Source organism: Fusarium sambucinum, chromosome IV, assembly GCF_050947815.1.
Source record: "Fusarium sambucinum isolate potato_lamoka chromosome IV, whole genome shotgun sequence".
NCBI classification, from domain to species: Eukaryota; Fungi; Ascomycota; class Sordariomycetes; order Hypocreales; family Nectriaceae; genus Fusarium; species Fusarium sambucinum.
In genome coordinates, this window is record NC_139291.1 from 8,045,528 (window position 1) to 8,070,711 (window position 25,184).

The window sequence follows — 25,184 nt, forward strand, 5'->3', positions numbered from 1 at the left end:
TCCTCGTGGATTACAGGCGTAACAGTTTCTGCAGGTGTTTGAGATGGCATACTGCGGCAGAACAACGCCCTAGGGAATCTAGAAGGTAAATCAGATTGCAATTATAGCGCTGCAAGGTCTGCCAGCGGCACAAGCTATGTTTTGTCGCTAGTAACGTAACGCAATACCTCTCTGGCGCTCTTTGACTGGCAGTAGCAGGGGATGGATAGTTGAACGTAAGGATGATTAGTATTCTTTTAGTCGATGAAACAAGTGTCATGTCCAATATGGGATCCTAGGATCTGTGGCTCCACTAGATTTACGGTTTACGGCCATGAAACTACATGATCATAGCGTCAGAGAGAAGGCATATCTCTAAATTTTCCCACCTGTTCAATGTTGTTGAAATTTACAGTATTGGAAACTTTTATCTCCAAGTATACGCTTACCACTACGCACCCACTAACCCAATACAAGTTGATGTCACTTGCAAAGAATAAAAACTGCCGCTAAGATTAAAACACGGTCAGTCATATGCCAGTATCGCCATTTCTCATCTTGATAGCATCTTACATTGCATGATACTATCAACAGACTCACAGCTTCCGAATGTGACTCCTCCGGGGATCGTACTGCCATCAAGACTGCAGAAATATGAGACTTCCCCCTACATGACTTTCAAATTTGAGTATCTGAACTGGGTGAATCAAGATGAGACGAGTGGCGTCAGCCCTCACAATATTTTCCGAGAAGAAATGCAAAGGCAATCTTACCATTAAACATTATCTCCATCTCAGCATTAGACACCCCTGAAGCCCACAGGATTTATGTACCTGAGAGTGGAGAGGTTATCTCTACGCGTAATGCTGTAAACGGGTGATCTTACAGTCGTCGAATGAAAGGGTTGTGAAAGTGATGTGGTGGAGAGCAGCTTTCTTCTCTGGAACTGTGAACTTGTCACAGTGCCACTTGAATGAACAGGACGGCATAGTGGAAACCCAATATCGGGAAGGCATGATTCAGTCCACCCAACGAGATGTTACTACCAAGGGATACCACACTGCCACCATCTCTCCTGTCCCAAGACTCTCAAGCTCACCCCTGTTATTGGTTACTTTTCTACTTGTAGTCCGTTCCATGAGGGTCGTAGACACGACGAAATTGCTACTGGCAGTTACACCGGATTAATTATGCTGCACACGACGTGTTGCAGTTAGGTTCTTCTATACCACGCTCGTCTATATCGACGTTTGAAAGTGTTGGGCAAAGGTCAGGGCGTAGTTGTAGGGTACTGCCTGGCACAGCAACAACACCGGGAGATCCCTCGAACATGGCATCGGTATCTTAATAAACCATACCGGCCAACAAGAGAAATATGCAATGCTATGCCATACAATACAGTCCGTTTCTTTGTCTGCTTAACTACTGCAGAGGTCGGACAGCTCAGAGATCAGGTCGGTTACCTCTTGTGAGGGATGATATTGGCATTGCAAAACTGTACAGTAATCTACAAAATAGGCGACATCGCCGAACGCACCCAGTAAGTGACTTACAGGCGGAAAAATCTAGACGACAGCCTACTTCTTGGCAAGTAGACATCACAGCCAGACTACAGTATATTATCTCTGAAGTTCTATAGCCAATGCGTCAGGTATCTTTGGAATACCTTGCTAGTGGGTAGCTTTCTGTAGATGTCATCCTGGCACGCTTGCTCATGCGTATCTCATACATGCCCTCGATAGCTACCGAGTCTCAGGTAATGGCTAGCCCAGTGGCAGTGACGACAATAAGAAGATCTTTAGTCAAGCCTCCGAGTATGATGAGCCCTACCCACTACGCCAGAACATCGTCTTTATATTTGGCATATTGCTTTTGGGATTCTGCGCAAAGCCAGAGTGTACGTGTCCGGTCGTCCCCAGATTGCCTCTGTCTCGATCCAGGGCTAGTGTCTGGTATGTCAGTATCAGTACTCATGACTGTCGACGATGCAGGAGCCAGAGTTTTTATAAGCTCTAGATATGCTCAAAGAAAGACTGCTATAATGACAAAAAGTTTTCTTTCTAAAGAAGAAAACAAGAGTGGTCGATTCAGGAGTTGTTGGATCTACAAAGGCACTATCCGTACCGATGGTGTCGTCGCTGAGAAAGACTCTGTTATAGACCTCAAGATTGACGATAAAAAATGGAAATGCCGGTGTCCGTAGTAACGATTCAAGTGGCAGCGACGATGGCAATTAAAATAAGGTTTTCCAAAACGTTACTCCATTTACTTAAACATTTCGCAGTAATCCTGTTTCTCCTGGTATTCGGAGACAAGACTCAGATGGCACGTGATCTATCACCAATTGCCGCTTTTGGCTAGCTTGGTCCATTTTGGGTTAAGGTTCGGCACGAAGCGTAATGGCACCATCGCCCGTTCCCGTTCCCACTGCGAAAGCGCCTTGGACACGTGCTTCCGGACCCAAAAGCCGGCCCCCCTACCTGTAGTGTGGAGAGCTGAAATATTTACAGGTACCTTCAAGTATGGTCGCCTTCGCAGTCTTCGTTTACATTCAACTAGCCACTAGGAATGCAGGCTGGCTGTCGTCCTGTGTCCTTCATCTGAGAGTTCCGCAGCGCGGTCGGGCGAGTTGGCTCCTCCCCATAAGCCATTTGCTTATGCTGTCTCCTTCACTCGCCCGTTTGAAACGGCCTCCGCACCAATACGATGATGATTTACGCGCTGTGGCTGACGCCATCCAATCAACATGTCTTGGATTACTGGACTGCGGCTGTGTTGATGCCAAGACAGTGTCAGCCTAAGGCTAAATACCCGACCTCAGCCCAGTCAGTTCCTTCGGGGCCATCGCGCAAACCACTTTTCCGCAGTCATATCGTCAACTCCTGCCCTTTAAGAGACGCAAGCGTTTGACGGTCTTTGTTGAATTGCCAACTACCTAGTTACCACGAGAAACTCCGCAACAAACAGAACCGACTCCCCAGTCCACATTCGTCCTCCCGAAGACCCAGCCGATCCCCGCCATGGCTGCACAGCCAATTACCGAGACCAAAAGTCATGATGATTACACTGTGGGGTGGGTCTGCGCTCTACCCAAAGAGCAGACCGCGGCGACGGCCATGCTGGACCAGAGACATACGGATCTCCTGAAGCCGTCGACCGACCCCAATACTTACACCCTTGGATCTGTTGGCAGCCACAACGTTGTTATAGCTTGTCTGCCTAAAGGACAGATCGGCAACAATCCGGCAGCCACTGTTGCCGCCTTCATGATCTCCACCTTTCCTTCCATTAGGTTCGGACTGATGGTTGGTATCGGCGGCGGTATTCCACCCAAGGTTCGACTCGGCGATGTAGTCGTTAGTACACCGTCAGACGGGTTTCCCGGTGTGGTCCAATGGGACCTCGGTAAGGCGAAAGAAGGCGGCAAATTCGAACGGACTGGGTCATTGAATAACCCCCCTACCGCGCTGCTTACGGTTTTGTCAAAACTGGAGTCGGAGCATGAGTTAAACGGGCCCAAGATACCAGCATACTTAGACGAACTGAAAGAGAAATGGCCAAAGCTGGTGCCAAAGTATCTAAGGTCTGATTCACTTGAGGATGTTTTGTTTCGCAGGGACTATGGCCATGTTACCAAGGGCATGGATTGCGACGCCATTCCTGACAGCGAAGAGGAAGAGGAGGAAGAAGAAGAGAATTGCCGATTTTGCGACAAGACCCAAGTCATCAAGAGGAAACCTAGAGAGATGCGTGTGCATTATGGCCTGATTGCATCTGGTAACCAGGTTATCAAGGACGCTGCTTTCCGGAAGAAACTTACTGAGGATCTTGGCGGGCATGTTCTTTGCGTTGAGATGGAAGCGGCTGGGTTAGTCAACAGCTTCCCTTGCGTTATCATCCGAGGAATTTGCGACTATGCAGACTCGCATAAGAACAAAGACTGGCAGGAGCATGCTGCAGCTGTGGCTGCAGCGTTTGCAAAGGAACTTTTGGCGCATGTTCAGCCAGGTGATGTCAACCAAGAGCGTCCAGTGAAGGAAATACTTAACCAGGGTTAGTCATTCTTGGTCGAGCTGATAGCATATGCCTAATGATAAACACAGTTCGTGGTGATACATTCGCAATTCGAGAAAACACCACACAGACCCGGGTCAAGTTGGACAGAAAGGAAGATGTTGAGATCCTGGATTGGCTCACGCCCATCGACTACGGCCTGCAACAAAGCGACTATCTTAGCAGACGACAACCAGGAACTGGGAATTGGCTCCTCGAATCGGAAGAGTTCCTGGGTTGGCTAGCTGCGAGCAATCAGACGCTGTTCTGCCCTGGTATACCTGGGGCTGGGAAGACTATCCTCACGTCCATTATAGTCGATTTCCTCAATTCAAGGTTTAACAAGGACTCGGAGATCGGCATCGCATATATCTACTACAACTTCCGACGGCATCACAAGCAGAAGATTGGGGACTTGCTGGCGAGTGTGCTGAAGCAGCTGACTCAGTGCCGGAAACCCTTACCAGAGAGTGTCAAACGACTCTACGACCAACACCAGGCCATCCGAACTCGGCCATCCCTCGACGAAATCTTAGGGCTCCTTCAGTCCGTAGTAGCGATGCATTCGAGAGTTTTCATTATCGTTGATGCACTTGACGAATGCCTAGCATCCGATGGATGCCGGATGAGATTCCTATCGGAGCTTTTCAACCTTCAGGCAAAGCATGGGATAAACATTTTTGCGACGTCGAGATTCATTCCAGAGATTATGGAACAGTTTGAAACTAGCCCATCAATAGAGATTCGCGCAAGTCCCGACGATGTGGGAAGATATCTCGAAGATCACATGGGGCAGTTACCATCTTTCGTCCGACAGGACCGACAGTTACAAAAAGAGATTACAATGGGCATCTCAAAAGCCACCGATGGAATGTACGTTATTATAGTCCGAAGGGTAGTGCAACTACTAACGATCCGCAGGTTTCTTTTGGCACAACTGTATCTTGGCTTTCTTCGCGATAAGCTGACAGTAAATGATATCCGAAGCACAATGGAAACTTTCCTGAAGCAAGGCCAAGAACAAGGCGAAGATCACAAGGTTCAAGTACTCGCCTCTGCGTACGAAGAAGCCATGGAGAGAATCAACGGACAAATGCCAGGAATGAAGATACTTGCAACCAAGGTCCTGTTATGGATCACGTGCGCAAAGAGGCAACTTACTACATCAGAACTTCAGCATGCCATCGCAATAAAGACAGGAAAGTCTGAGCTTGACTATGGCGACCTGACGCACATCGGAGACATGGTATCAGTATGCGCTGGACTGGTGACAATCGATGAAGAGAGTGGTATCATCCGACTGGTCCACTACACAACGCAAGAATACCTCAAGCGGACACGGGAGAGATGGTTTCAGGACCCAGAGTCTATAATCACCACAGCCTGCGTTACCTACCTCTCATTTACCGTCTTTGAGGCCGGGTTCTGTACAACGACGCACGAGTTTGAGGAGCGATTGCGCTCAAATCTGTTCTACCATTATGCCGCGCACCACTGGGGTCATCATGCTCGCAAGGATGCAACATCAAATCAAGCGGTCATCAACTTTCTCGAGAGCCAAGCTAAGGTCGTAGCATCGTATCAAGCGCACATGGTAGCCAACCAATACTCAGGTGACGTATATTTCAGTTCATTCTTGCCTAGGAAAATGACGGGACTCCATCTGGCATGCTTCTTTGGATTAAGCAAGGCTATAGATTCATTACTTGGACTTGGACACAGTCTGAAACTCGAGGATACTAATGGTCGTACGCCTCTATATTATGCCGCCCAGAACGGGCACAAGGCCGTAGTCGAGCTGCTACTGGTAGCGGGAGCTGATGTTGATGCTGCTGGTCAGGATGGAGAGACTGCGCTCTATAGGGCAACTCGGGGAGGCCATCTTGAGGTTATTGAGAAGCTGCTATCAGCAGGAGCTAATATTAATGCTGGTAATAGTAATGGAGATACTGTGCTCTTTATAGCAGCTGGGGAAGGTAATCTTGAGGTTATTGAGAAGCTGCTATTAGCAGGAGCTGATATTAATGCTGCTGCTAATGGAAGGACTGCGCTCTCTATAGCAGCTAAGGAAGGCTACCTTGAGGTTATTGAGAAGCTGCTATTGGCAGGAGCTGATATTAATGCTGTTAATAATTATGGGGAGACTGCACTTATTATGGCAGCTTGGAGAGGCTATCTTGAGGTTATTGAGAAGCTGCTATTAGCAGGAGCTGATGTTAATGCTGCTGCTAATGGATGGACTGCGCTCTCTATAGCAGCTAAGGAAGGCTATCTTGAGGTTATTGAGAAGCTGCTATCAGCAGGAGCTGATATTAATGCTGCTGCTAATGGATGGACTGCGCTCTCTATAGTAGCTAGGGAAGGTAATCTTGAGGTTATTGAGAAGCTGCTATTAGCAGGAGCTGATATTAATGCTGCTGCTAATGGAAGGACTGCGCTTATTATGGCAGCTGGGGAAGGTAATCTTGAGGTTATTGAGAAGCTGCTATTAGCAGGAGCTGATGTTAATGCTGCTGCTAATGGAAGGACTGCGCTCTTTATAGCAGCTAGGGAAGGTAATCTTGAGGTTATTGAGAAGCTGCTATTAGCAGGAGCTGATGTTAATGCTGCTGCTAATAGAAGGACTGCGCTTATTATGGCAGCTGGGGAAGGTAATCTTGAGGTTATTGAGAAGCTGCTATTAGCAGGAGCTAATATTAATGCTGCTGCTAATAGATAGACTGCGCTCTTTATAGCAGCTAGGGAAGGTAATCTTGAGGTTATTGAGAAGCTGCTATCAGCAGGAGCTGATATTAATGCTGTTAATAATTATGGGGAGACTGCACTTATTATGGCAGCTTGGAGAGGCTGTCTTGAGGTTGTTGAGAAGCTGCTATTGGCAGGAGCTGATATTAATGCTGTTAATAATTATGGGGAGACTGCACTTAGGGCAGCAGATTACCAAGGTCATATTAAGATCGTCGAGATATTACTAGCAGCAGGAGCTAAGGAAGACTAAATCGGCTGTCTCAATATACTGTCTAACTCCTTGTACTTGCACGTTTATGGGATCATGGAGGATGTACTGGAATATGTCAGTGACGAATCTATGGTTAAAGATAACATCGCAGTCTATTAATATCACCGAGACTCTCAGAGGATCGGCACCGTTCGAGTCGCTTATAGTAAGGGCCCTGAAATTAAACACATGGAAGATAATCAGAAACCCTTATCACCGAGTAGTGCTAGTTAGCAACTCTAATGTCCTATAGGCCCTGAAAACGCTCATTCTCTTTCCCACTGATCCTCAGTCATAAATCCTTCAGCCTAACCTCAGCACCGACTCAGCTTGAGGCGACAGGAGCTCAGTTCCAGAGACGAAAATGGATTATGGCATGCCTTAGTTTCGTCTCCGAGTTATTCGTTATAGCCTCTCGACCGTTGACATATCCGCAACACTTACAAGCCGGGTTTTTATCTGAGTCCCAATCACTCAGTAGCAGCCTCAATTCCATGCATCGTTCTGCTTGATATAATTGGCAATAGAGAAATAAAACCCAATGTTGATAAGAATGAAACCGGAAGCTTCAAATTTATATACGATTGACCTTTATTGAAACAGCAGAGAGATGAAAAAACAAGTACCATATCAACATGATAAGTTGAGTGGTGTAACTCTTATCTAATCTTTGCTGACTCAGAGGCAACTAAAGCCGATACATTCCTTGTCTGTTCAAGACAGTCGGGTGACCGACCAGTGGCGCAGCTGTGGCTGTTTTTCTCTGCACCGCGAGTTAGATTCATTCTCTGCTGTACCTCTGGGGAAATGTTCTTAATTTTTCTTCTAATAAGCGACGCATCTCCATTGATTAATACAGTAGCTTCCCATCTTTTGCATTTTATCAGACCGTAGCAGGAAGATCGGTGGCAAAAACTCTATGACCCAACGGGTAACTGGCTGCCCGTTACAGCGACAAGACCTCCACTTCAGAACGAGAGACTGTGTACTTGGGGATCAATCGCCGCGATAAAACAACATATAAGAGCCTACTAAAAGACAATAAAAAAAGGACAACTTGAATGACACGGCCGTAAGAAGTAGTAAAAAAAGAGACAATTTGGAGCTGTATTAATTGACCTTTACTGACGACACTGGAAGCTCTTATCTTATCAGGTTCATCTTATCGGCCTTATCCATCTCAACGGCTTCATCAGGTGACCGCAAAAGGTTAATTGAACAGCGACAAGACCGAATTCCTCATTCAAGTAAATCGCAATCCTCCCGCTTCAAAAAGAGAGACTACCACAATTGGCAATTCATCGTGGCGATAGAGCAATTAAGCTTAAACCCTCCAAGTCTGATATCGGGGTTTCGTCCGACGGAAATTACCTATCTGGGACAATCCTCCCACCATGTCGTTCTTTGCGCGGCAAATGACGCGAGCCTCAAGTGGCCCGCTAAATGCCTATCTTGATCTGCTATCGCCAGGATGCCGATTTAGAAGCACATGAATGTTACTAGGATATTAACGAGAAAGACAAACCCCTTGTATATAACTGCTGTTTCATCTTTAATGTTTTTTTTTTCTGTTCATCATCTTGACTTACAAGACAATGGCGACTACTGAAACACAAACACAACCAGCCGAGGTTGGATCTTCATATCCTCCTCAGACGGGCATCTTCAAGCACATTTCTGGAGTCATTCCTTATTTCAAGAATCCACGACATGTGTTGCTTCTCAAGCTTGACTGTCTTCTTCTCACATGGACGTTCATCGCTGGTATCATGAAGGAGATGGATCAGTCTGCTACAACGCAAGCTTATGTTTCGGGAATGAGAGAAGCATTGGGTTTATATGGAAATGAGTTGGTCATGTTCAATACCTTCTTTTCCATAGGATATGCCATTGGGCTTGTTCCTGGGCAGTTGGCTCAGACGAGGGTGAGTGATGACAGTATCATTGAGTTTACAACGCTAACTCCATGATAGGTTCGACCGTCCATCTTTCTCCCCACCTGTGAGATTATCTGGGGTCTTTTCGTCTTGGTGTAAGTCCAACATCCAAATCTCAACATATACACCAAAACTCACTCTCTCGCAGAACCTGCCAAGCCAAAAGTGCAACCACAATCTACGTTCTTCGCTTCTTCCTCGGCCTCTTCTCCGCCGTCTTCTGGCCCAGCGTCGTCTCCCTCATCTTCAACTGGTACACACCCAAAGAACTCGCCCTTCGAATCGCCTGCTTCAACGTATCCGACGTCGCAGGTGCCATGTTTCTCGGCGCTCTTCAGGCAGCTCTGTACCGTAACTTGAACGGTGCCCATGGCATCGCTGGATGGCAGTGGTTGTTTATCGTTTCAGGCGTCATCACCATCGCTCAGGGAATCGTGGGCTTCTTTGTCATTCCTGATACGCCTTCGTACACTCGTGCCAGGTGGTTGACGGAAGATGAGAAGAAGCTCTCACGAGAGCGTATGGGAGACTTTGGAGCCAAGACTTCAAAACTGATCCCTACTTCAGTTCTCAAGAACAAGTTGCGCAAGCTGATTACTCACCCTGTCACCTTTTTCTTCCTCTGCGCGTTTGTCATGAACGCTTGGGCACATCGAGCAAACGCGTACTTTGTTCTGTACATCGAGAGTCTCAAGGACAGCGCAGGAAACCGCATCTACAGCACGTACCAAGTCAATATCCTTCCCTTGGGCGGTTATGCCATGCAGATCTGTACCAACCTGATCCTCAACGGCTTGTCGGACTGGAAGCACTGGAGATGGCAGATCAGTTCTGGCTGTGCCTTTATGCTCGGTATCATGCTAAGTGTTCTCTGCGCCTGGCCATCAGACAACAAAGTCGTTATGGGTTTCTACTTCATGACCTACGCTGTCAACGCAGGAAGTCCAGCCCTGATGGCATGGTTTGCCGAGTTGATGCGCAAGGAACCCGAAGCGCGATCCATCGTTGTTGCTCTTACCGTCATGATTGTTTACATTGGACATGCAACTATTCCTCTTCGTGCTTTCAGAGTTTCTGATGCGCCTCAGTATCCGATCGGATTCCCTCTCACTACTGCGTTCTCGTTTGGATCTGTTTTTGTGCAGCTTGGGTTACTGTGGTGGTCTAGAAGGAACCCTCAACTTATGCAGAATGGTTATGAGGGTTCTTCTATCGATTCACGAGCTTCTGATGAGGAGAGCTCTGGTGGTGTTGATCAGGATGGGGAGTACTCTAGCAAGGAGAAGACGAGTCCTGTTGTTTCCAAGCTTGATGGATGATTCGAGGCACGTTCTGTTCAGTCTTAGCTAGCTTATGTTTGTATGAATGATCAAGTCCCTGTTTTATGTCGATTTTCGTTCAGTGATCAGTCAGTTTGTGGGACTGTGGTTTTGTGGCACATATTGTCGAGTCCATGGAACATGGCGTCACTTGCCTTACTCATCTCAGATGTGTAACTCGTCAAGCTTATGCATAAGCATAATCCTTGTCCGACCCTGTCTCGGCCAACACCGAATCAGATGCACAATGTTGTCATCTGCCATCTTCTATGTAACCCTACAACCCTATCTCGAAAAAGGCTACAGTAGCTGTGAGTGAATGGTCCAATGAGTCCAACGGAAGCTTGATACAGGTCACACACACCACTCGTAAAGGCAGGGATAGTGGTTGGTGGAGGTCGCTTTCTGATTGCTCGTGTGATGCTGGCTGTTCACGGGTTCCCATGACTGTTGACTCTTTTGGGATACTGGAGTACCAAGATGAGCATGGCAGTAACACAGAGGGTCACACATGAGGGTTTTTCCCGTAATCTTGGTCTTGCTCTACATATAAGCATGATGCAAGGTTGTTTCAGCTGTACCACTTATTTTGCACCCTCATAAGCCTTGTCGGTCAAGTTCTGAGTCTGGTGCATGTGAGCAAGGTCAACAGCAGACCACCACTGTCAACAATAGGGAAACAGCTTCGTGGAGAGATACTACGGCAGACCTAAGGCCTTGATTCAGTTTGTTGAGCTCAAGCCTAAGCATAGCAACGAGTACAAGTAGATACGGTTTGGGTGGATGTATAGCCTTGAGGCACCTCGTCACCAGCAACACACACCAGCTAGTAGATAGTATAAGAGATGGCATCTGAGCTTTACAGGCATGAACACCATGAGAGCACTGATCTAAACAGCATGGCTTGGCTCACAAGCTTCGTCTCTTATGTTGACAGTGACCAAGTTTTCCGATACCCTTGAGGATTATGAATGCACATGGTGTTGAGTACCTTGATGGCCTTGGTCAATGATGGTAAAGACGTGAAGTTTGGCTCAAAGTGGATGAGAAATAGCCGACTTCTTATGGTAAGCGGAAGCACGTTATGTGACAATGCTTGGACTTGATCGGCATGGGCTTTGTTAAATGGTATGAGGAAGGTTGTGTTGTGAATACTTAACACACATGTCAGCATGGGAGCGATAAAGCTATGAGGGCAGCGTGTTGATAGACTGGGGGATGGTACGAGACCTCTGCCTACCCGGCAGCATCAATTGACCAAGTCAGCGAGGTAGTGTGTGCAGCAATCAGCAAAGGCATCGGTGTTCAGACACACAAGCTCGATCAAGAGGATTAAAGCAGCAGCTCAACATGTATTTAATTGTAACTATCTTGGTATATTTCTAGCCGACACTCAGATCACTCAACATACGATCCGGATCCAGAACTAGGTATCTATGGGTATCAAGCAGACAGGCACGACTTCAAATCCCCTCACGTATATACGATACTGAGTTCAAAACACATCAAATCAAATGCCAAAATAAATTGCCAAAGCATGTATATATCTTGTTCGCCTCAAGAGACATTCTGGCTCCTCTAGTCCTCGTTTGTGGGGGGACCAGCGTAGTTCTTGTGACCCCAGGCCCAGTACCAAATTCCAGAGACCAAGCATGCGAAGACGAAGACGACGGGAGCGTAGTTGACGGTTTCGGGGGTGACGGGGATGACGGAGGGCATGCAGAAGAGAGGCATAGCGAGGAGAGACCAAGCTGAACGAGTTAGCAAAGAACATAGTGATTGAGTGTGATTGAGACATACCGATAGCGATAACGTTGGCGACAGCGCCAAACTTGCCAAGGTAGAACTTGCCGGTCTTGACCTGCTTGCGACCGGTAGCGAGACTGATGGCAATGGGAGTAGCGTAAGAAGCAGTCAAGCAAATGACACCAACACCAGAGAAGGCGTTGAAGGCGGCAGAAGAACCGAAGTAGATGATACCGAGGATGATCTGGACAACCATGCTGAGCATCATGGCGTTGAGAGGAACGTCGAGCGAAGTGTTGACCTTGGACCACCACTTAGCACCGGGGATAGCACCGTCACGAGCGAAAGCCCATGTGCATCGAGAAGTGGCAGTTGTGCAGCCAATACCGCAGATGATGGCGAGGACAATAAGAGGGAAGAGGAGTCCAAAGGCACCACCGGAGCTACCAACAGCGGTCTTGATGATGAAGGGCACTGGCTGGGCGGAGAGGATGACTTCTTGGAGATCGGGGAGGACGAACATCAACGGGATGATGAAGAGGAGACCGGCGAAGGTGTTGATGAAGATGGTGGCGACCATGGCCTTGGGGACCTGGACCGAAGGGTTCTGAACTTCCTCACACATGCTAGAGATGGGTCAGTATTGTTATTGTATTATCGCATGTTGTCAATTAAACTCACGAGATGATCATTCCAGTGGAAGAAGTAGCGTAGGCAGCGTGGAGGAGACCGACACAGAAAGACCAGCCCTTGGGCCATCCAGAGTTGGCCTCGAAATGAGTAAAGACATAAGAAGCATCGCGACGGCCTCCCTTGGCCATAGCAAGGACACAGACGACAATGGCAATGACACCAGCGAAAGTCCAGAACACAGCAGCGGTCTTTAATAATTATCAGCACGCCATTCAATCACGAGAAACGATTCACATACATCAATCCATGGGAGGTATTTGTTTCCTAGCGCAGAGATGGCGTTGCACAGGAATGTAAGGCCGAGGAAGACAAGGAAGACCTGGTAGGCCTCTCCAGACATGACACCGACACCGGGACTCGACTCGAAGACATTGACACACGAGACAATGAAGAGGGCGGTACCGAAGTTGACAGCGAGGGTAATGGTGATGTTTCCGACAATGTAAAGCCAGCCACAGATCCAGCTTGCAATGCGACGCCATCGAGGAGGGGAGAGCATGAAAGCTTGGTAGTAGACACCTAATTATCACGAGGGAATCAATCAGCGACATGTTTTTACAAGGCACAGGACAAGCGAGGGAGAGAGAAATGTACCTCCAGCTGTAGGATAAACACTGGTGATTTCACCAAGAGAAGCAGCGACACAGACAATAATGAGAGAGACGGCGAGCCATCCCCAGATAACGTTGACAGGGCCACCTCCAATCAGAGGGTAGGCCAAGGTTGTAGCGAGACCGTAGGGAATAGAAGCGAGGACGAAGGACATGAAAGCGACCTGGAAAGTAGAACGGTTTCGCGACAGCTCAGCCTTGTAGCCAAGGTTCTCGAGGAGCTGATCAGCAGCATCTGGGTTGCCTGAACCAGAGGCTTTGGAGTTTCGTCGAGGCTTTTGGTCAATTGCGGGCTCCATGGCACCGGTGCTGGTGCTGCCCGAGTCGTGCTTGGACATGATTGACAGAGTGAATGAGAGTGAGAGAGTGTGTGTGTGAGGAGGAGAGACGGAGAGGGAGGTGAGGTGAGGGGGATGAGGGGATTTTAAAAAAGAAAGAAAAGAAAACAAATGCCCAAATGAAAAGAGAGAGGGAAAAAAGATCGAATTGAATCTGGGGAAAGAGAAAAATGACGGACGGGGGGGCTTGAAGAAATTTGGAGTAGCGCATTCACGGGAAACATGGGGGGACTAGGTCTAGGCTAAGTCAGTGGCAATCCAAGAGAAAGGGAACCATGGATCAGGAAATCAAGGACGAGACAGGGGAATGGAGACAATGAAATGGATCCCTCTCTGACCGAGACCCATTCCAAAAGTGGAATAGACAGACTGAACGATACGATTAGAGAGTCAGACAAGCCAAGACTCTAACAAGGTCAAAGACCAACAGTCAATTCACTAAATAAGGGTATTACTGCGCAATTGTAATTACAGGGAAGACAAGAAGAACATGGCAGTGCTGGTAGAGAACAGAGCCAAGTCTTGACAGTTCTTTAAACTAAACCACAACCAGTAACTTGCCATATCAAACCTGTTGGTTCTTATGCCTCTGATAGGCGAGTTCAAACTCTCTTAGCGCAAGACAAAAGAAGTCACTCAAGCAACCAACCAATGCTATAGGTCACTACGTCATGAAAACAGTGGAGTTATTACAAGCCCCCCAAGCGGACAAGCCGACAGACACAAGGTTTCGGCTTCAACCTCAAACTGGAAGGAGATTAACCTTACAACCAGTAACTCTCTCTCTATGCCTCTCCAACGTTGAGAACGGGCCAAGCTTTCAGGTAACAGTTTAAATTAATTACCTGACTCTCTTTTCTTCTTCAACCGCGGATTGCGCAACAACATGTGAAACAGGTACAGGTGGAAGGACGAATACCCTGTACCTTGCTCATATATGTCTCATATGCAAACAATCTATCGCTATCCAACTCAATCGATGACATGAACCCCGACAGGCCGAATTCCGGTTTCTCGTTTGACGATCACTCAGCTTTGCATTCCCATACTTTACCTATTTTGGTGAATATCCTGTATGTGATCGTCAGGGTATCAACACCACCACCACCCATTTATCCTTGCCTATCTTCAAAAGTCGCGTGCCGTGTATGCATCCAAGATTATAGCTGATACCATCGTGAGTATCTAGGTTGAAACAAGATAAACGCTTTCTTTCCCCTCCTTTATGATAACGATCAACTTATTCCTATCTAAGAAGTCCGGCGACATCCCCCTCTATCCCGTCACACGTGACCGGTACTCAAACCTGGAGATATTGATAGCTGATGATCAATACGCTTGTCATGACGGGCCGTTCCTTGCATGTGTACTCCGTATGTGCATGTATGTACTTGTAGTAGTCGACCAACCCCGTCCTGCATTGTAATGATTAACCCCGTCCTCCATTGTAATCAGCACCACCAGCCTTCCTCAACCGAACCACAATATCCCTCTCATCCAACTCGGACTTATCCCCCGTCGTGACCGCAATGCTATGATGCGAAAGCTGCCTCTTGACATCACCGCTCTCAATGCTAACACGAGCCTTGCGCATGACCTTTGTGTTTTCTCCAATCCAGACCACCAGCGCAAACTTAACACGCGTGCTCTCCTTATCGTTGGCGTACTCGACTCGCACGTAACCGTATTGGACCTGACCATCGTCAAGCTCTCCCACCAGCTCTGACAGACCGCCCGTGCCCGTCTTGGTGAGCATCAGCTTGTTGCCCACGGCCGACGCGTACGAGATTAGGAGCCAGTTGGTGGCATCCTTGTCGGAGCGCACGGCATCGTAGGCGGCGGCTATGTCTTGTGCGTCGAGACCAGACATTATGTTATTATTCGTATCGATTGATTGGGATCGGTGTGTGTTGAGGATCGAATCGGATTCGTCGCGCAGAGGTGGGAGGAATAAACTGGGCCTGGTACGTAGTTTCTAATATCGACCAACAAAAGGATTGTATTGAACGATAGAACAATTAAAGGGTTCAAAAAGCTTGGTCTTTCTCGTCGAATGTTTGACTCTCAGGGGCCAGTTCCTGTTCCCTTCTTTTTCCCCCTCCTCCCCTAACCTTGTCTCTCTTCAGGGCAGGGTTTCTGGTCTGGGAAAAGCTCGGATATCTGGTCTGACCAACGACAGTGCGCTTTTTGTCCCTTGTCCTGTTATTGGACGTTAGTAAGAGAAGACGCTCTAGAAGCATGGCGATCCATATTTCTCACCATGACGCTAGAAAAGAAACGGACAGACTCCGTCGTCTTGGCTTTTATCATCTTCAAGTCGGTTCAGCTCTTCCATCCCCCCTGAGCGACGGCTCCTCTTACCGGAGACCCGTGCGACGACGAGATACAACCTCTCTCTCCACGATTAATGTTATTTTCCAGTACGTAAGAAACACGATTAGCTATTCCCCTCCCCCGTGGGCAACTAGTTCAAGTTCAAACGTCGGATTATTGATTCACTCAGGGCTGAAGAGGGTCGTCAAGTTCATGAATGTTGTTCTTTTCTGCTTCTGTGTCTCAGTCACTTAAACTGCATGACACTACCCCTTTTAACTAAGGCTGAGCTATGTTCATGACAGGTTCCATTTGTTGGTCGATTATTCCTTCTTTGAGGGATATATTACCGATATCTCCCTCCCCTTGTTTCCCAGTGCATGGTCCCCCTGAAGATGATCAATTGAGAGTTATTGTTCGGCAATAATCGCATATTCAGTGACAGTCGGCCCGAGAATTGTCTCAAGCCGACAGTGGAGTTTTTACGAGTTCCAACGGGCCGCCGTTTCATTTACAGGACAGCGATTACGTTGAGCATCCAGTTAATTGATCCATAAAGCGCAAGTAAAATGAGAGAGAATTTGTACTAAAATATGACGACAGTCTGTCTGTCTCTGTCCGCATGAACCTCAAACCCCAAACACTGTAGATGCTATTTTCGTATCTGCCCAGTCCAATGTCGTACAATAAATGCATGAAACCCCTGTTTATTCTTCAACCAACAACATTCTAGACTCCTTCCTCTTTCTCTCTTTTCCTCCTGTGGCTTGCAGGATGAGAAGATAAACTGTCTGACTCCGACATACCCATGTTAGTGGATTGGGCCCGGGCTAGGATCCCCCTTGGTCCCAGTGAAATTGACCCTATAACAACGTGGAAAAGAACAGCAATTTCGTAATGGATAAAGAAACCGGGCAAGTTAACAGACAACTTGGAATTGGCATTTCTTAGGTTGTGTTGGGGGAGGAAGAAGTGGGCTGTTGAGCAATGCTTTTGTATTGTGTGAGAATGAGGTGCTCTCTTGGTCCTCTGGAATGACTTGGCTACAGGGCAAAGGAGGAAGTATTGGACTTTTGAGACCAATACTAACGAATCACCAAGTAATAAATGAAGATAACAGGGACGAGGACAATAATTAATTAGTTTGTTATTGTTTGTTATTCATTACTTACTAGTATCTTTATCTCTTCTCTTTCTCTTTCGTATCTCTTGGGGTTGTGTTGTTCATCCGCGCATTTGTCGCACTGGACTTGATCCGCTGGGGACATCACGTTAAAACGCACAAGTCGGACAGCGACTGACAAGACGCTCAACCTTCCTACCACGATCTTCAACCTTTGCGATATCTCAATTGATCAATCACGGGATTGTTAATAGATATTGGTTCAGATACACTCAAAAGTAACCCTATCACAGTAAAGCCAGCGCAAGTCCAGTCGTGCTTTCTTTTCGGAAACGTTGTCTTTATCGCCCTCGAGCTTGGTCAAGATTGTCGATGAGCTCAATTGAACCGAACATGAACAATTCCAGAATACCCTGACAACAGTAAACGCAACCCCGGTAAAGATTGAAATCGAGAATAAGGATAACATATAATTAAACGGAAACACGACGAGCCAGTCCAACGTTTCAATCTGTAGATGCGCATGCGTCGGATAATAAAGTATCGTCCAGGTTAATGGGCGCAGGCAGTGCTTAATGCTAAGGCTTAGCGAAGATGAAGCAACGGAACGGCAATTGTCTCGTGTCAAACGTGCTACACGCGCTTTGGACACCTTGAACGTTAATCGCAATGCTTAACGGCTGCGCGCTTCCAGATTCAATGCATTGTATCTAAGCCACGGGGCTGTTGTGTGTCTGATTCAGTTCTGACGCTTGGTGGAAAAGGCACGGATGCTTCACGACATTGACAGCAACCAGCCAAACTTGTTAATGGACAATTCTCTATCTTTCCAAGAAAAATGAGTCAATAAATAAATCTCCATTTTTAGTAAGCAATAGATATGTAATTAACCGTCGCGACAATTCGGTTTAATGACACCCGATTGCTTCTCGATGATGTTAATTGCGACGTTTAAATACAGGCCCTGATAACGTGGGGTCACCACTAACATCACCACTAACAAAAATCCAAGCCCTTGAACGCCGTGTATCTAACAAAGCCGTTATCGCTTCGCATCATATCATGAGCAGAAACCCCATTCATGATTCTAGAAACTTAATACCGAGGTTAAAACTTCAACTACCGTATCATTCTGACGAAACGCTTCTGCACGTGGGCCACTAGAGGATCATATCATCACGATAACGCAGCGTCAAGGGACCATGTGATGCTCTTATTCTCTCGCCGCCCATCCCGGAACCGCAGCAATGCATTTAGGGACAGTGTTGAGGGAGACTTTCTCACATGGTGGATTGGACCCTTGGTCCAAGGTGTCGCTATAGAGTAGATTGAACCCTGCTTCTAGATTGAAGATGAGATGATCTGATGGTATCACGACATTCTGCCCTGTGGGGGTGCGTGATCCAGGGTCGCGGAACTCAAGGGTCTCGGTTAGAGCTCTGACAAGAGTGCGATACGAGCAATGCGTGAAGAACTAATGCATCAGTGAGGGAAGAGAGGGTAGGTGTAATGATCATATCATTCATCAATCTGTCAAGGTCTACCTAGCATCGCCATGTTGAACCCGACGCTATGTAACTTTTGAAGCGCAGCCAATACGATACTGCTTCCTACCAGACGTGGTCATTTCCATTTCTCAGTAGCGGGGATTGTTTCCGTATCCCTGGCCTTGACCTTGATCGTGTCCGTACCCTTGGTCTTGCTGGTAGCCTTGGTTGTAACCACCAGATTGATGCTGTTGTGGCGGAGGGGGATACTGATCGGGGCGGTAGTCTTGCTGCGGTTGATGCTGTTGAGGTCTGTACTCATCAGGTCGGTATCCCTCCTGGTGCGAAGGTCTGTAGTCTTGGTTGGATTGGCCGTGCTGTGGTCGGTACTCGTCGTGTCCTTGGGGTCTATACTCTTGACTCTGAGGTCTGTAATCTTGACCTTGTTGAGGGCGGTGTTCTTGACTCTGGGGCCTGTAGTCTTGACTCTCGTGAGGTCTGTAGTCTTGACCCTGTTGAGGCCTATAATCCTGACCTTGATGGTGATCCTGCTGGAACTGCGAAGGAGGGTTATAAGGCTGCTGTCCACCCTGTCCACCCTGCGAAGCCGGCACCGGCTGATTGGCACCACCAAGGTTCCCAGCAGAAGGCGCTCCAACACTAACACCCTCATTTCCAATATCATCAGGCACAGAGATCTTGACCTTGGGCAGGTACTTCTGCACCTTTTGCTCCACAATGTTCTGAACAAACACCCAACTCTCGCGCTCAAACTTGCGATGTCCACCATTGACTACACCAAGGATACTCTCACGCAGCGTCTCTTGTACCTTTCGGACAAGACCACGGATCTTATTGACAAGCTTCGCCTTGATGTCATCCCCAAAACCACGGTCCGCTGAGCCTCCAGGTCCAGCGTCGCGGTCCAGCTGTGAATCGAATGGGTTACCGCCGAGGATCTTCTCAAGAGGGCGCTGGAATGAATCGGGTAGAAGCTCAAAGAGCTGCTTCTCAATTCCACCAAGGATCTTTCGGAACTCGAGACGAACTTCACGGTGGACTCGCGCAATTCCTGTGCTGAGCTTGTCGCTGATGACCTTTGAGAAACCGCCGCTCTCACCATCTCCATCAGCGCGATCGCGATCATTATCTCCAAAGCCTCGCGCAGATCCCTCGTTGGACTTTTTGTTGCCAAACAGTCCTCCGAGACCTTTAACAAGATCCTTGACTTGATCTTCAATCTCGCCCTTGACGCCATCTCCCAAATCCCTTGTACTTGTATTTCCTCGAAGCCAGCGCTTTATATGATCGAGAGCGATTCGTGTGAATTGTTCGGCGATGGGAGCGTGCTGTTCGCGAAGCTTGGCGCCGACTTGTTCCTTGATCTCGGGGCTGATGAGACGAGCTTTCTCTTCAGGGTTGCGCGCTGCGTCTTTGATGGTACCGCTGAGGATGCCTAGAAGACCATCGAGTTCGAAACCCTGGCCTCCAGAACCTCTGCCGTTGTTCTTCTCGAGATGGTCCTGTACAGCGTCCATAGCGAACGAAAGGAAGCCCTTTGCACCGCCTCGAGAAGAATCACCACCGCCACGAGACCTCGTATCATCTCCTCCTCCACCCTGTCCCTCAGTGATGTCAAAAATATCCCTTAAATCATCGCCTGCTTCGTCCGTGATCTTAGTAAAGCTACGCGTAAGCTTTGCAATCTCGTCGGCAAACGGCAAGGACTGGCCACCGTAGGCATCGGGGGCATTGTCGTCTAGGCTTCGGCTATCGGAAGGTTTCTTGTCCTTGTCGAATAAGGAGCGAAAGGCGTCGACGACTTTGTCTTCGAGACTGTCGATTGTCTTTTGCTGAAAGGTTTCTAGCTCGGTGGTGATGCGGGGTTGGATCTGAGGAGCGAGAGAGTCAACGTACTCGTCGACCTTTTTGAAGAGGACTTCTGGGACGCCACGGGAGGACATTTTCGTAGGAAGATAGACGATAAAGAAATAAGGTTATTTTGGTAATGTTGGGCTTTAACGCCTGGTGATGGAGCTTGAGCTTGAGGAGGAGCCGAAGCTGGACTGAAACTGGATTGAGTTGGAGGGGGGGAGCTGAGGTGGCGTGACGTCAGCTTGGTGGGCAGTCAATTTGGTGGGCAGTCAATTAAAGCTGCCAGTGTCACTTTAGCCAACGGCAAGCATATTACAAGAGCAATCCAACTTATGTAATACTAGACCGGAATAATCTATAGAATATACTCTGTTACCTTTACCATATTAGATGAATTAGACAGTATCTCTCTAAATTATTCCAATGCTTGCGCCTGTACGATAACCCCCAGTACAGTCAAGCATGATACGGGCTTGATTAGCGACCGATCCAACAACTAGATTTGCAGAGAGGGTGGACCGCTGCAACAAGACAACCACATAATCTGATGTCTGCCCAGATAGCGACAGGGCCAATCACTAATTTTACAGAGGCAAGTCAATCACTCTGTGAACTGTCAAAGTCACGTCAACCAGAGTCAAGCGCATTACAATAGTAATCCCACTGGCATAAACACGACATAGATGAGATTATACTGTACTCTGTTGTTTCTGCCTTGCCGAATCAGTTACAGTAGTTCTTTAACTTATCCCAGTTATCACGCCGTAAAAACCAACCCTCTACAGTTGAGCGTTGAACCTTACGCTTGATTACGGGCCCGACCACCAACTTTACAGAGGGTAAAAGCGCTATAACAAGACAACTGCTTGCGACACTAAACTTCCATCCATACAAAGCCCGGGAAACCGCTGTAACGGCAAACCACGCAATGGATCCAACAGAGTCTCATTCTTCACCACCATTCATCGCTAATAACTGCACAATCCATTTGTTCAAATCACACCCCCAATCCATCGCATCGCATCAACAAGGTAGTCATGTATACAGGGGCTGTGCTGAAGCGATGATAAGAAAAGTCCAGACCGTAACTCATTGTTACGGTGTGACCAATTACCAACAACGGCGGCGCTCCGTTACCGCGGCCAAGTCCGTTTTACTTTTACAGGCTCTGCATCTCCGTCTTATCGCGGCTCACCACATTCAATTACACAACCACCAAACAAACACATTCACATCGCAACAAAAAATATAACAGAGGTGCAAATGATTCTCTTAAGCTGTACCTGCATTGCATTCTGGCAGCCTTGTATAGTAGTATAATGTATATCTGTTATGACCAACTCCTCCTTCCAAAAGGCACAAATCCATTGCATTGCGTTCCTCGCAAGGAAGCAAACTTTTTGTTTCCATTCCCAAATCAATCACTAACAATTCATTTCCCTTTTCCTCTGCGCCATTGTACAGTCTTCGCATTCAATCAAGTCATCGTTGTAGGCGCAGTTAAGAACGCACTCTCGGAGACATCGTGACACGCGTAAAACCAGGCTTCGCTCTCCTTCTGCGTAAATACAAATAAAGCAAGCTCATTCTGTTGCGCGCTCAATCCTTATTAAGACCATCTCTGCCCGTTCAACGGAGAGTGGTCAAAGATTGAGGTGACCAGACATGATGATTAAAACAGCAGAGTCAAACAAAGGCGGTGGTGTTCCGCGATAGCAAAGAGAAAATGAAACAGAACTCGCAGGTAAAAAAGACCCAAACTCCAATGCGGATGCCCGGCGCGCCATGCCAGGCTTGCACAAGTCCAATTCCGTAAACGCCAAACAATTGTGGCCGTAAGCAGTGTGAGCATCCATCAATCATTGATCAAAGGCTCGTGCTGTTTCGGGTCAAACAGCCAGGTAGAGTAGTGATGTGGGCCGACAAGCGATGTTGACTTGAGGCCCAGTGTGTGCGGTGAATTAATGTCGATAGCAATACAATCTTGGTGTAGTGTTGTTGGTGGATCATGAACAGTCCAACTTCATTCCACGGTCAGCGACATGGTCCTATCCTCGGATCGCCGTAGCATGGCCATCGCCCGACCAGGGAAACCGGTCCATCATTTGTTGTTGGACATGGTACGACAGGTCATTAGATGGAGTACCATCAAAAGATACAAAGGCAGGTGAAGCCGACCGTGCAGTGGCAGAGGGTCTCGGTGAAGGCGATGTGTTGTTGGCACGGAAGCCATCCTTGGGTGTTGAAGAGCCCGACTGTGGGCTGAAAGCACCACCCAGTTGAAGGGTATGGTGAGCGGCGGGGCCGGCGTGATGGACGTAGCCATTGGGGCTTCCAAGCGAGGTCGTATGGCGGTGGTTGCCAGCGGTGGCGGGGTCGAAGCGAGCACCACTGAGGGTGCCGTCCATCATGCTAGGGCTCGACTGCTTTGATCCAAACTGCACAAGACTGTTAGTAACCAACTCTTTCATTTTGCTTCTGGATTGCCGTGCCATCCCGATGGGCTGGATGAACGATGGAACGATTCTGGCGCACAAGGGATGGGCGACGGGCACCAGAAGCGATGGGTGAGGCAGGGCGGACTTCGGGGGCACGTACAAAGCAGTACTTGTTAACCAGCTCCTCGTATGACGAGCTGGAAATTGTAGAGTTGGGAGAGGTAGCTCCGGTAGCCATCGTAGGGCTCTTAACGGTAGAGGGAGGTTGAGGGACAGTGAGGATGGGCTTGGGACTCCGGATGTTGGCCTTCATGTAAAGACCATCCTTGTCCTGGGCGGCTTCCTTCTCCCTAGCAGCCTGGACGGCAGCGCTGAGGGAAGCACCAAAGTCGTAACGGTTGGAGAAGGCGAGGCCACTGGGTGAGCCAAAGTCCTTAGAGAGGTTGTCGCTGGCCAGGTTGCCAGCCGACTTGGACTTGAGGCGAAGACCACCAGTGCCGTTCTCAGACTCACCAAGAAACTCGTGGATGGGCTGATCGTAGTTAAGCTTCGCGTCATCACCAAACTCACCGAAGCTAACAGGCATCGACTTGGGTCGAGGGACGTTGGTGTTGCTGGTGCGTCGGTTGCTTCGGGGAAGACCGGCCGACCGAGAAGAAGCGCCCTGGAAGTTGTTCTTGCCATTCATAGGGAGATGCTTCTTGCGGAAGTCGACCTGGAAGTTGGAGTTTGTGTTGTTGTCCCAGTACTCCTGTCCACCGACAGTGTAGCGAACGCAGAGGAACAGGGTCTTGGACTCGAGGTTGGCGGTGTCGGCGAGCTTGATGGAAAAGGTAAAGCGGTCATGGCCAAGCGGTGTTTCCCGGGGGCGGATCTCATGGCTGTAGTCGGCGGCGACCTCCGAGGTGGTCTTCCAGTAATCCAGGGTGAAACGGCATGTAACAGCCTTGTTAAAGGCAATGTTGGCTACAGCCACTGAACCCAATAGAGTCTTCTGGTCGGCCGAGAGCCAAACCTTCTCGAGTCGGACAGGCAACGACTTACGAGCCGTAGAGTCGTGAGGGAAGTTGGTGGTGAGGATCTCCCACTCGAAAGGAGGGGTACGGGCAGCCTGCTTGCCATTGCCAGGGAAGGGGTACTCGGTGTCACTCTCGTAGCTGTCGATAGGTGAAGAGCCAGCGCTCACAGCAAGAGGTCGATCCACCTGGAGGAAGTGTCGGACATGCTCAAGATGTGAATCGAAGTGAACAGCCTTGGAGAAGATGGGGGTACCAGGCATGCTTGAGGGGCGACGGCGTGAAGAAGGACGAAGTGCAGGTCGGACGAGCTCACCAGACTTCTTGCGTACCATTTGAGGCTTCTGAAGCAAGTCTTCATCGGTCTCCTCTTCTGATACTGACTGTGAGTTGTCCTTGTTTAGACCAGCGTTGGGTTCGGTAGCTGATCGAACGTGACCCTTCTTGCGACCCTTGGCAAGATCACCAAGTGCACTTGTGCTGAAGCTGAGGTGCATGTTGTCTTTGCGGGGTCGAAGCTGTAATGTTTCTGTGCTGTCTTGGTGCTTGATCTGTTGTGTTCGTTCGGGAGATGATGTGCGCTGCATGGGGATTTGGCTGACGGCATCTCGTAGAGCCTTGTCAAGCTTTCGTCCTCGGATTTGGGGACCTTGCTCCTCATCGTCACTACCGGAGGAAGCAGAGTCAGGTGGGGAGATGATAGCACCCATGGGCATCGTGCGCTCGTCTGTCACTGGTGGGGGTGATTGCCGAACGCTTGAAGGAACTGCTGTGCCCATGCTCTTGAGATCCTCCGATGTTCCCTGCGGTGTCAAAGTCCCTGTCGATCCATCGCTAAGAGCAGAAGCTGAAGGTGTTCGTCGATGCTTTGTAAGATATGAGGCGGATCGTGGTAGGCTAGGTCGAGGGCTCGATTGAAGCGATGACCTCCTGCTCGCTACAGGTGATGTAGGGGCTGAGGAGGCGGGAGATCGGTGGGTGGGCGGCGTGTAAGGCATTCCCAAGGTCGTATGTGGGATTTGAGGGAGAGGTGGTGGAGGAGGTGATCCGTGGAAGCAGGAAAGGATTTCCGGGAGCTTCACCACGTAGAGGTAAAAAGAATCGACAAAGGGTGATAAGGTTGATGATCTTCTCGTCTCGAGCGAGATGAGACTGAACGAGGTTGCGGGAGGAGGATTGTCGTTTGGTGCGATGCGATGGAGTTTTTGCTCCTAGCGCTTTCGATGAAGATCAAGGCAGGTGTTGATCGAGATCAGGT

General features: G+C 48.5%; 6 protein-coding genes across 6 annotated transcripts; 2 read left to right on the top strand and 4 right to left on the bottom strand.

Annotated features, from left to right (window-relative positions):
• Positions 1 to 2,999: 2,999 nt before the first annotated feature.
• On the top strand, positions 3,000 to 7,030 carry FSST1_002611 (uncharacterized protein; the record flags this gene model as incomplete). The annotated part of the gene is made up of 4 exons (XM_083228617.1): positions 3,000 to 4,032; positions 4,083 to 4,905; positions 4,954 to 6,683; positions 6,768 to 7,030. 4 exons carry the CDS (start codon positions 3,000 to 3,002, stop codon positions 7,028 to 7,030), a joined length of 3,849 nt encoding a protein of 1,282 aa, XP_083092793.1.
• A 1,595-nt stretch (positions 7,031 to 8,625) lies between these two features.
• Positions 8,626 to 10,286, top strand: FSST1_002612 (major facilitator superfamily domain-containing protein; the record flags this gene model as incomplete). Its single annotated transcript, XM_083228618.1, has 3 exons — positions 8,626 to 8,955; positions 9,004 to 9,062; positions 9,116 to 10,286. The coding sequence occupies 3 exons, from the start codon at positions 8,626 to 8,628 to the stop codon at positions 10,284 to 10,286; spliced, it is 1,560 nt and encodes a 519-aa protein (XP_083092794.1).
• A 1,578-nt stretch (positions 10,287 to 11,864) lies between these two features.
• On the bottom strand, positions 11,865 to 13,674 carry FSST1_002613 (amino acid/polyamine transporter I; the record flags this gene model as incomplete). The annotated part of the gene is made up of 5 exons (XM_083228619.1): positions 11,865 to 12,037; positions 12,087 to 12,658; positions 12,714 to 12,913; positions 12,964 to 13,244; positions 13,320 to 13,674. 5 exons carry the CDS (start codon positions 13,672 to 13,674, stop codon positions 11,865 to 11,867), a joined length of 1,581 nt encoding a protein of 526 aa, XP_083092795.1.
• Positions 13,675 to 15,103: 1,429 nt separating this feature from the next.
• On the bottom strand, positions 15,104 to 15,544 carry FSST1_002614 (coactosin family protein; the record flags this gene model as incomplete). Its single annotated transcript, XM_083228620.1, has 1 exon — positions 15,104 to 15,544. The coding sequence occupies one exon, from the start codon at positions 15,542 to 15,544 to the stop codon at positions 15,104 to 15,106; it is 441 nt and encodes a 146-aa protein (XP_083092796.1).
• A 3,202-nt stretch (positions 15,545 to 18,746) lies between these two features.
• Positions 18,747 to 20,561, bottom strand: FSST1_002615 (uncharacterized protein; the record flags this gene model as incomplete). Its single annotated transcript, XM_083228621.1, has 1 exon — positions 18,747 to 20,561. The coding sequence occupies one exon, from the start codon at positions 20,559 to 20,561 to the stop codon at positions 18,747 to 18,749; it is 1,815 nt and encodes a 604-aa protein (XP_083092797.1).
• Positions 20,562 to 22,520: 1,959 nt separating this feature from the next.
• Positions 22,521 to 24,924, bottom strand: FSST1_002616 (putative phosphatase regulatory subunit-domain-containing protein; the record flags this gene model as incomplete). Its single annotated transcript, XM_083228622.1, has 2 exons — positions 22,521 to 22,910; positions 23,008 to 24,924. 2 exons carry the CDS (start codon positions 24,922 to 24,924, stop codon positions 22,521 to 22,523), a joined length of 2,307 nt encoding a protein of 768 aa, XP_083092798.1.
• Positions 24,925 to 25,184: the final 260 nt, after the last annotated feature.